The following is a 12,414-nucleotide window of genomic DNA, read 5'->3' as shown; positions in this document are numbered from 1 at the left end:
TAAAATATGTCTCCAAAAGCATTTTTGCTAGTCGAAGTAGTAGTTATAAAATTGAGTATATTTAAATACCTATGTAAAGACTGATCAATTTTTAGTTTCAAATCATAATGAGTTTGCGGCCAAAATAAGAATGGTGTGCTGTCCTTTTAGTCTAAAATTACGACGTTTAGTTTTGAACAAATACAACCCCTATGTAGGTACAATAATAGTTCTAAATTCTAAATTAACTGATTAATTTGGTCTCAGCTTATCACTTTTTACTTGGTTGACAAGGTGCACACAATTAAATAAATAATAATACAGTCAATTAAAAACGTAAAAATTATAATGATATAGTTTTTGTTTACAATTCAAATAGAACCCAAATAAAATATGATTAAAATAAACTCTTTTTGTCTGAAAAACCCGCAAAAACAAAGTATTTAAAAAAATATGGTAATATAATGAAAATATAAAAGATTATTAAAACGATACAAATAAATCAAGTGTTATTCAATTTCGGGAGGTGGCAATGTTTTAGTTTTGAACAAATTTTGGAAAAATGCGAAATTATTTTCTTTTTTGTAGCGAGGTCTTGATGGATCATTGAAATCGACGCCATAGATACCAAATTTAGACCTAAAAAGAATATAATATAACATTTGACTATTAATAAACATGAAACATATTACTTGTATCCACTGGCCCATTCTAACGAATCCATAAAAGACCAAACGCAGTATCCAATAATGTTAATATTTCTTTTTAATGCTTGATCAACCTCGCGTAAAATATCCTGGTAAGTAATTACAAAAATGAAAATGAAAAATTGCACAGTCTCAGAAAAAAATCAAGGTTATATTACATAATGGTATCGCTTTTTCTCGAGAGATTTGTCCACGCCCTCGTCTTCAGCAAATCCATTTTCACAGACAAAGATTTTCGGATGATTTAACACTTCATCAAACCAATCGACTAAATTTCTGAACCCAGCATTTGTCTGAAACCAAATAAGTATATTAATATATTATATTACTTATCGTACCTATTTTTTTTTAATTAGTAAGAAAAAAATATTTATTTTTTGATTACATCTTCTGGTTTATGGTCTCCTTTGAACCCCAATAACTGAACTTTTAGATCTTTGGTCTTTAAATTGTCCTCTTCTTTAAAAGTTAAGTTAGGTTTTGCATACAACGAAAAGTAGTAATTGAAAGCAACGAAATCATAAGCGCCTAAAAAGGTAGGTACAGATAAACATTTTTGTGATAAAAACATTTGAGCTTGGATGATTGAAACACATTAATTAATATATTTTTTTTTAATATCCTATACCTATAAGGATTTTTTTTTCTTGGTCTGTGAACTGAATAATTCTTGTTAAGTTTTTATTTTCCAGTTTATTTGTGGCCTTGATGGATTCTACAACGATTTTTGGATATTCGCCAGTCAACAGAGGTTGAACAAAAATGCCAACCTATAAACACATAATTTAATTCATAATTAAATCATCAAGTTTATTTCAGTTGAATTGGTATTAATTACAAATGATTGAAATGCAAGGTCAGCGGCTTTTTTGTGCTCTTCATCGTTTGGATCGGCCGGGAAAAACCATAGAGTATCCAAACACAAGCTGATTTGACCTAAGCATATTAATTAAATTATTAGAATAATTTGCATAAGCCAAATACAATCAGTTGATCATTATTAATAGGTATTTATATTAATACATAAAACTTAAAACTTATTTGAAAACATTTTTCCAGGGCCCAATTCAATGAAACTCGGGGCCAGATTAGAATCTCAATCCAGGGCCTGGGTAATATACATTTTTACTGATTAACTTAAATCAGTCATCTTTGGCAGGGGTGCCTTAGATCAACCCCCTCTCTTGATATTGAGTCCGAAACCACCTGCTCCCCCCCCCCCTTTAACGTAAGGTGTCGATGGTTTGCTGGTAAGTTCTTACTCAAATCTTTTGCTATGACTAACTCACTATATTTTCTACAACCAACTATAACTTCATCTAACAAGTAACAAATGTAATTGTTGGAATAAATTGTTTTTACAAAATTTAAATTTTAAAAAAAAGATAGATTTAAAGACCTTCTATTTTCAACACTGTAGTTAATAGTTTTCTGTGTAAGTATAGGCGAACAAAAAATAATGGTTGCCCATTGCTCGTGCCAACAGTATGTGTAAAAACAATTATAATACCATGGTTTTTTCTTCAAATAATATATCTATACTTTTTTTTTTATAATTACCGTTAGTTTTTGTAATATTAATAATTAATTACGTTTTCAATTCTTATTTTAAACAAATAAGGTGAATGTTAATGTAACTGTTTTTACTAAAAATCTTTAAAAATCATTTATTGTAGTTGAACATTTTTAAAAAAGTACCATAAAATATATAAAATTAAAAACTATTGATTTTTTCTCAAAAAAAAAATTATATTGACCATTGGATTTTTGTTTACAAATACCCACTAAGGGCCCTCCATACCAGCATTTATTAAGGAGTATTGTATAGGCAATTAGTCACTAAAACTTTAGTTTTTTAAACGTATATATTACCATAGAATAGAAGGAACTATTTTTAGATTACATTTTTTTTTTTTGCAATTTGTAAAGGGTGTTCCAAAAATAGCACAACCGTTTAAATGGCGCAACCATGTTAAAAGTTGCGCTTTTTTTGGGACACCCTTTATAACGCATGTAGGATCTATTTTTGTACAAAATTATATGATTCTACTTCAAACGTACTGTTCCTAAGAATACTTCGATTTAAGTTTTGAAAAAATATTTGAACTCTCCATAACATTTACAAGGTATTAGCCGAGGCTCAATTTTGAAATTATTTTTAGTTAGTTAATTATTTCACTTGGGAAATTATATTTTTTAAGTTTTTTTAAAAAATTTTACAACTATATTAAAAACGAAAATAAAAAATGTACTTTAATCATGACATCAAGCAAGTATTCAAAAACCGATAATTGTTTTCAAAATTATGGTCGGACTACGCGTTTTGGAGTTCTGATTGAATTACAATGAGTTGTTTTTAACCAAAAATACACAGGTAGTGAGATCTTCCGTATAATAAACAGAAATGAATTTAATAACCTTGTTGAGTTTCTCTGAAATTTTCGTTGTACAACCTGTATGCATAACCGTGAGCAAGCAATAAATTATGAATAACCATGTAATCAGCAATGCCGCTAAAGTTTTCGCCCAATGCTGGAGCCGTCGAAGATCCACCATAACCTTCTGCTATTAATCTCGGTTCATTGATTGTGGACCATAATTTCACCTAAAACACAGATGCTATATTAAACTACCCAGTATTAGGTCAAGACTAATTTATACGCCATAGGACACATACTTTATCACCAAACGTTTTAAACACAAACTCGCAATAGTTTGTGAAATATCTAACAATATTACTGTTTGCCCATCCGCCTATCTTTTGAAGAGATTGCGGTAGATCCCAATGATAAATAGTTATCTGCCATCAATCATTATCCATAGAAAAAAATTAGAAACATGTTACGTTAAATTAATTATTTAGTATACATACCTACTTGTACCGCTACATTAAACTTATTCATAGAAAATGGAAAGTTGTATCCAAACAAACATGTACATATATACTAATTTAACATCGAAAAAACCAAAAGAACATTGGAGAGAGTAGTTTAGGGAGGATAATTTAATGAGGAAGTTATGTATCATAAACAATCATTTATTTTCATCTATTGAATAGGGAAATCAATTATCTTACCAACGGTTGGATGTTGTTATCCAGTAATTTTTGTAAAAGATTATTGTAGTATTCAATTCCAGCCTGATTGGGATTTTGATCATCTCCATCGGGCAAAAGTCTTGGCCAACTCAATGAAAATCTATATATTTGAACCTAAAATATACAATTGTTTTATTAAAGATTTTGGTTAAATTATTAACACAAATTGACTTTGAAATGGAATATGATATTAAATGTTTGTTATTATGATTTATGCAAATAAATACTTTTTTTTTAATTCTGATAGGTAATCGAGATGTTTAATAAGCTAGAGACGCTATTAAAGTCATATTAATTAGTTTGCAATTACTCCAAGATCCTTCAGAAGTTGGATATCCATTTCTGTTTTATGGTATGAATCACATGCAATCATGCCTCCATCGTCCATGCTATACATAGAAGGCTCCGAAACTTGGCTTCTCAATTTCGTTGTACTTTTAAAAACATGAAATCCTTTGAAAAAAGTTAATAGATCAATCGGTTCCTCGTCATCACTGATCGTATCGTGATTTTGCAAGGGGATGAATTCGTGGAGCACTTCATTTTCTCCACTATGGAAAAATGCGTCCCAAATACTTGGCGCTTTGCCTAAATAAAATCAAAATAATATGATTTATGTTAATGAAATTTATTGTGTACACATTTTTCACAAAATACCTTCTTCATCCCATGCTCCTTCGACCTGATAAGCACTAGATCCAACTCCCAGCAATAAACTTTCCGGGAATCGAATGACTAAAAAATTATAAACTACATATAGTTATACATTTATAAGTAAAAAATTATTATTCTACACTTACTTTCGTTTGATGTCATTTTTACAAGTTATTTTCTCAATCAATTTTCTAAACAAAACGTTTATAATAATATTAGGTACATGTCTATCAAAACCAACTGTATATATTTCTACTGTTTATATTTTAACTTGTATATATTTTTCTCGATTATTTATAATATTAGTACTTAATTAATTATTATTCCCTTTCAACAATTAAAATAAATATAAAAAATAAATCACAAGCTAAAGTGACTGATGTCTAAAATAAATGATTATAGAATAAAATCAATATGTTTTAAAATATTGAAAACAAATTCAATTAATAAAATATTTTGTGCTAATGAAATAAATTAACCAAATGAAAACCAATACGTTTAACCCATACAACATTTTTTATTTTTTTTTATTATTTCCCTCGGCGGCAAAGGCCATTGGGTTACATTAAATTATTACATTTGGGTTACATTGTGCAGATACAGTACACCCTCATAGACAGCTGCATAATTTGGTCTGGGTCATAAAACTAACAAGCCTGTTAATGGCCCCTGGTTGAGGTCCGAGGGTTTCTGACAGATCCTCCGACATTTCGTTATCAGTTCGTTGAGTCTGATATTTTTGTGCACTCTGTAAGTATGTGTTTCACCGTTAGCCGAACTCCACATGCTTCGCAGATAGGGGATTCAGACTTTGACATTAAGAAGTCGTGCGTCAATCGAGTGTGTGCAATTCTCATTCTGGTAACGAGGACTTGATTCTTTCTAGATAAGTTGGTCGGTTGGGTCCATTTGTAAGTGTGATTTTTGATTTCATTGAGTTTTGTATGTAAGGACCTCCATTGCAGATTCCATTCTTGATAATATGTCGATTTGATATGCAATTTTAGGTCACTGTGAGGAAGAATGTTGAGAGTTCCCGCCGATTGTGATGATGTTGCTTCTTTTGCTGCAATATCAGCTATTTCATTGCCAGCTATGTTACAGTGACCTGGGATCCACATGATTTGAATTAAAAACCCTTGTTTTTGGAGTTTGTACATTAGGTTAAAAATCAACGTGGTCATGTCGGAGGGATAATAAACGTTGTTCAGGTTTTTTATGACACTGAGAGAGTCACTAAAGATGGTGGATTTCCTTATGTTATTTTCTTTAATGATTTGTATTGCTTGTAGTATTGCGATAGCTTCTGCCGTGTAGATAGATGTGAAGTTAGCTAGTCTAAAAAGATGTTTTCTTTCGTTCCAAATGACCGAAATACCGACACCATTTTCGTTTTTGGATGCGTCCGTATAAATTTTTTCTGATTCATCTAGGTGACATGTTTGTAGTAAAAGATGACTGTACATTTTTGGATCTGTACACTTTTTTTTGTAAGTTGTTAAATCTGTATTAATGTTTAAATCTGATTTCCATGGAGGGATATCGGTAGTTTCAGGTTTGATAATGTGTGTAAAAGGGATGCTTTCATTATGTGTACTTTTGCAGATCAAGATTATTTGTTGATGATTATCTAGCAAAGAGGGCGTTCTTGCTAGTCTGTTTGCTAATAATAATGATGACATCTTCCTATGTATTGTTAATGGAGGAATGTTACCTAAGTTGTGGATGCTTGCTACTGGGCTAGAACGAAAAGCACCAATTGCCATTCGTATGCCGGTGTTGTGGATTGAGTCAATTTTTTTAAGAATTGACTGTGCTGCGTTAGACCAGAGAAATGACCCATAATCAAGTTTGGAAAGTATCAAGGATTTGTATATCTTAATTAGGGTTACAGTGTTTGCTCCCCATGAAGTGTGAGAAAGTATTTTCATTATATTTAGTCGTGACAGTGTACTGCTTCTAAGATAATTTAAATGTGCGGCCCAAGATGTTTTTTGGTCAAAAAATACCCCGAGGATCTTGACGACTTTATAGTTGGCTATTTTCTGGCCATCGAGTTTGACATTTAGTTCAGATGGTTTTCTAATTTTTAAAAAAATGATTGCTTGTGATTTAGACGGAGAAAAAGAAAAACCGGAGGTTTTCGTCCATTCTGTGAGATGGTTAAGCGCTTCTTGGAGGTGATATTGGATTGTTGATACTTTTTTGCTTCGGCAAAAAATGTTGAAGTCGTTGGCATACAGGGTCGAATGAACAGGTGGCAGAATAGTATCGACTATGTTATTTATAGCTATTAAAAATAAGGTGACAGATAGGACGGAACCTTGGGGTACTCCGTTTACTTGGATAAGCTTATCATATAGGTTGTTACCAATACGTACTTGGAATGTTCTTGTTTTAAGGAAGTTACATACGTAGTTCATTAAATTACCAGAGCTTAATAAGTGATTAAGATAAACGAAGACAATGCTCACCTTGATCGTCACACAACTCACAACTCCGACGAAGAATTTAGATCTCCCAGAAAAACGTCAAAAATATACGACTCGCCAACCAAAAATTTAACACACCAAATCGATATTCCGTCCTAGATAACACTAATACCAAAGATCAAGAAATGTTTACCTTTAACGACAATACACTTAATATCACACAAACTATTAATCATAACAATCACCCAATACAATCCCAAACGACCAATGACACTCTCAAAATTCCCCCACTATTCATATTAAACATTACCCAATATTCTCAATTTCGCAATGAAATATCTAAAGTCATTAGTAATGAATTTACTACCACATCTAAATACGACAAAATAAAAGTGAACTTAGAAACAGTGGATGACTTCCGTGCTCTAACCAAATATCTAGACATAAAAAAGTATAAATATTATACCTACAGATTAAAAACCGAAAAAGATATCTCCGCAATCATAAGGAATTTACCAATGTCAATAACTGAATTTGAAGTAATGGAAGAATTAAAAATCCTAGAATATCCAGTAAAATCAGTAACTATACTTATCAACAAAGATAAAACCCCGACCCCACTAATGGCAGTTCAACTGATAAATCATCATAAATCACAAGAAATCTTCAAACTCACCAAGCTTCTTCATTACCAAACCGAACCACGCCGGAAGTATAAAGATTCTCCCCAATGTACAAATTGCCAAAGATTTGGACACCTACACAAATCCTGTAAACTTCAACCACGATGTGTGAAATGCAATCTCTCACATCATTGTTTAAACTGTGATAAAGCATCAGAAACCCCACCTAACTGCGTAAATTGTAAAGAAGCTCACCCGGCTAATTATAAGGGGTGCAACTATTTTAAAAATATTAAAAATAAAAAAACAAACTACACCAAAAAACCTCACTTGACCGAAAATGATCCACCAAAATACACATCTATAAATGAAACCGCCAATAATCTCACTAAAAAAATAATAAATCTGAACTCTTACGCAAATATACTCAAAGGAAATACAAATCCTACCCAAAAAAACGAGGATAATATATACTCTGAATCGCAAAATGAAAATCTACAAAAAACAATAACCAAATTTATCGAAAACATTCTACATAACACACAGTTCCATCTTCAACTCTATTTCAAACAATCTATCTTTATCTGGTCTAAATGACATCCATTAATTTAAAAGAAATCAAACTCGTTAACTGGAATGCTAATGGCATTAAATCCAAAAAAATCTTCTCTTATGGAATTTCTATTTCGTCATAAGATAGATATAGCATGCATAACAGAAACTCACCTCAAAAATACAGAAACATTCAAGATCAACGGTTATAATGCATACAGAAAGGATAGGGACACCATCCATACATCTGGAGGAGTAGCGATCCTAGTAAAAAGAACTATTAAACATCACCAATTAACCACCCCTGAATTGATTAATATAGAAGCCACTTCCATAATGGTTTCAACAGATTGAAATTAAAATAATATCCGCCTACAATCCTCCAAACAAAAAAATTCAAAGAGTTGACATAAATGAACTTTTCAAAGGAAACCCAACCATACTCTTAGGAGATTTAAACTCCAAAAATGAAATATGGGGTTGCCTAAAAACAAACCCAAATGGTAATAAACTATTTCAATTCACTTCTGATTTAAGAATTATAATATCACCACCCTCCAAACTTACCTTCCACAGAACAGGTAGACAACCAGACATATTAGATATTGCTCTAGTTTCAAATCCCACAACACAGTTATATCACCAAGTTGTGAATGAACTAGACTCGGATCACGTTCCAGTTATCACCACTTTGTACGAGCAAATGGAATTAATTCCTCAAACCCCAAAATTAATAAACCGGCCAGTAAACTGTAACATTTTCAGGGAAAATCTCAACAAAAACCTTATTAAAAAACAGATCTCATCAAGACATCAAAGAAATAGATACCAACATACAACACCTAACAGAATCAATAAAAAATGCAATCAAATCAGCCTTGGCACCAGAAAAACCAGAAAAAAGTAAACCGCGAGAAAACTCTCTACCGCTCCACATTCAACACCTAATAAAAGAAAAACATAAAGCCAGAAGATTATGGCAAAGAACAAGAACTATAGAAATTAAAAAACGATTAAACCAATTAACACGTAGAGTCAAATGGGAACTCGATAACAATAGAATTTAAATCTTACAAAAATTATCTATCTGAACTGAATCCAAACGATGCCAGCCTATGGACCGCCACAAAAAGAGTACTCAAACAAAGAGACACTATTCCTCCTCTTAAAGCTGGACTGGCAAAATATGAAACAAACACTGATAAATGTAAAATTTTCGCCCAGCACTTTGAAAATTGTTTCACAACTGAGGCTACCTCCACAAATATAACACAGCGAATAGACTCTATAAATACATATTCTGCGGAAACAAATACTATCCATCCATGCAGTCCCAAGGAAATACAACAGATAATAGACAGACTTGCAAATAAAAAAAGTCCAGAACACGACTTTATTACCAATAAAAATCTTAAAAACCTTACCCCAAAAACCCTTGCGTTCTTAGCCAGTATTTATAACTTCATTTTAAGAATAGGATATTTCCCAAACACTTGGAAACAAGCAATTATCATTCCAATTCACAAGCCTGGAAAACCAAACAGTTCACCAGAAAGCTATAGACCTATTAGTTTATTACCTACCCTCTCCAAACAATTAGAAAGAATACTGCTACACAGATTGAAACCATACCTAAAAATTATTCCACTTCACCAATTCGGCTTCAAACCTCACCACTCCACTTGTCATCAACTACAGCGAATCTCAGAAATAATAGTAGATGGATTTGAAAATAAAAAGTACACAACCACTGCCTTTCTTGACGTTGCACAGGCCTTCGACAAAGTCTGGCACCAAGGCCTCATGTCCAAATTAACAAAACTAAAACTGCCAACCTATCTATATAATATAATATCATAATTTATCACAAACCGTACGTTTAAAGTAAGAATAGATACTGATACCTCTGAAGAACACCCGATAAAAGCAGGGGTCCCACAGGGGTCAGTCCTTGGCCCCACCTTATTTAATATTTATTGCTATGATATCCCAGTTCCACAAAAATGCCAATTAGCCATGTACGCAGACGATACTGTTATCATGACACAACATAAAAATCTTGAGAACTCAATATCAGATCTATAAATTTCTTTAGACCAAATTTCAGACTGGTTTACAAATTTTCATAAAATTCTTCCTAAATCCTAGTTTTCTTTACGTTACTTTTGAGTCGGTGTTACATCTTATTGTAATGGACATTTCAAAGTTACCTTTCTTAGTCACTTCTATGTGTTTGTATTGTAATTAATTGCTTTTGAAAGGTTTTCAGCATATTTTAAATAATGTATTTTCAAGGGTTTTTAACTATTCCAGACGGTATGGTTTATACACAATTATACTAAGTACCTACAATGTAATAAACTAGAATGGCTTCTCCGAGCGTGTAATATTCGTATAATCCTAGCGTGCATGTTTTGTCTGCAATAGTTTCAAAATTTCAAAAAAAGAAGAAACTCTTTTTAAGGGTAGTTGGTGGTGGTGGTTAGATTGGTGACGTTTATTTCCCATTCCGAATATCGCTACTTCCTACAATATACAATGTACAGTATAGTGTGTATAATATAAGTGTGTGGAGAATGTGAACTCTCGCTATTATCGTCGTTGACCTCTACAGCCGTTTGGTTTCATCACCCCGCCATCGTCCAATGATCCATAATGATAATTATCGATCTTTACCATTTGGAACAAATCGGTTTTGATTGATTGCGTTCGATACTCCAGAAAGAATGCGTGTGTGTGTGGGGAGCGATGACGTTTGCATATTGTTTCTTTTAGACCGCAGTCGTATGTTTTATTTCAATACACCGTTGAACGCCTAGCCTAGCTAATGGACGATAAGCGCGTATAGAAATTTTTAATAATAATAGCTGGCGATTCCAAACGGCATTAGAGATCATTATAATTTTTTTTTTTTGTGATATTTTTACACCACCTCCGGATCGTGACGCACGGTCATGAATAAAAAACAACAGCGACAAAACTTAACAATAAATATATAAACGTGTATGATTGTATGAACTCTCCCTCCCATTCTGGCTCTTTGACCCCTCTATTATGAATAATTTTGTTATTGTTTTTTAGTATGTGAAGAAGTTTAGTTTGTATGAAGATAAGACATAATCTTATCGTATTTTTTTTAACTGACAGGGTCACTTCCGTCTAAGAAATGTTCGATGTAGAAAAACAAAAACGCTTTTTTAAATGCATTTGAATTATTTTATGTTTAATTATTGATGAATGATGGAGTTAGGAATGCGTGCGAGGTCACGGCTTAGGACTAAGGTATATCCAGTGCTCTGACCAACTTACCCCGATAACCTTTTAACCCCCGAGTTTGATATTAACGCGAAAATAAAAATCATGTATCATTGATGTTATTACTGTTTTTGTTATTATTAAGCATTCTATTACAAAAATAATTTTTAGCCCAGACGAATTTTATGCTGTTTCATGATTCTTCTTTTTTTTTTATTATCGACTTACCATAACTTTATGGCCGGGCTCAGCAATTGCGGAGCAACCGGTTTTGTGTTGTCTTTTACCTCTTTTTTTCCTCCTCTTAAAGCTGGACTGGCAAAATATGAAACAAACACTGATAAATGTAAAATTTTCGCCCAGCACTTTGAAAATTGTTTCACAACTGAGGCTACCTCCACAAATATAACACAGCGAATAGACTCTATAAATACATATTCTGCGGAAACAAATACTATCCATCCATGCAGTCCCAAGGAAATACAACAGATAATAGACAGACTTGCAAATAAAAAAAGTCCAGAACACGACTTTATTACCAATAAAAATCTTAAAAACCTTACCCCAAAAACCCTTGCGTTCTTAGCCAGTATTTATAACTTCATTTTAAGAATAGGATATTTCCCAAACACTTGGAAACAAGCAATTATCATTCCAATTCACAAGCCTGGAAAACCAAACAGTTCACCAGAAAGCTATAGACCTATTAGTTTATTACCTACCCTCTCCAAACAATTAGAAAGAATACTGCTACACAGATTGAAACCATACCTAAAAATTATTCCACTTCACCAATTCGGCTTCAAACCTCACCACTCCACTTGTCATCAACTACAGCGAATCTCAGAAATAATAGTAGATGGATTTGAAAATAAAAAGTACACAACCACTGCCTTTCTTGACGTTGCACAGGCCTTCGACAAAGTCTGGCACCAAGGCCTCATGTCCAAATTAACAAAACTAAAACTGCCAACCTATCTATATAATATAATATCATAATTTATCACAAACCGTACGTTTAAAGTAAGAATAGATACTGATACCTCTGAAGAACACCCGATAAAAGCAGGGGTCCCACAGGGGTCAGTCCTTGGCCCCACCTTATTTAATATTTA

General features: G+C 32.6%; 1 protein-coding gene across 1 annotated transcript; it reads right to left on the bottom strand.

Annotated features, from left to right (window-relative positions):
• Positions 1-307: 307 nt before the first annotated feature.
• LOC126846042 (lactase/phlorizin hydrolase-like) lies at positions 308-4,637 on the bottom strand. Its single transcript, XM_050585125.1, has 12 exons — positions 4,584-4,637; positions 4,441-4,518; positions 4,094-4,371; positions 3,763-3,897; positions 3,364-3,486; positions 3,105-3,291; positions 1,525-1,622; positions 1,315-1,456; positions 1,072-1,214; positions 845-979; positions 672-775; positions 308-618 (listed from the first exon to the last, which is right to left on the bottom strand). The coding sequence occupies exons 1-12, from the start codon at positions 4,597-4,599 to the stop codon at positions 489-491; spliced, it is 1,569 nt and encodes a 522-aa protein (XP_050441082.1). The 5' UTR covers positions 4,600-4,637; the 3' UTR covers positions 308-488.
• Between the last annotated feature and the right edge of the window lie 7,777 nt (positions 4,638-12,414).

This window comes from Adelges cooleyi, unplaced genomic scaffold (genome assembly GCF_023614345.1).
Source record: "Adelges cooleyi isolate 19-005CV unplaced genomic scaffold, UGA_ACOO_1.1 ACOO_flye_CR_arks_rails_tigmint_CR_PRNA_838, whole genome shotgun sequence".
Taxonomy (NCBI): domain Eukaryota; kingdom Metazoa; phylum Arthropoda; class Insecta; order Hemiptera; family Adelgidae; genus Adelges; species Adelges cooleyi.
Note: the sequence above shows the minus strand (reverse complement) of the source record. Positions and strands in the feature narration are given on the sequence as shown.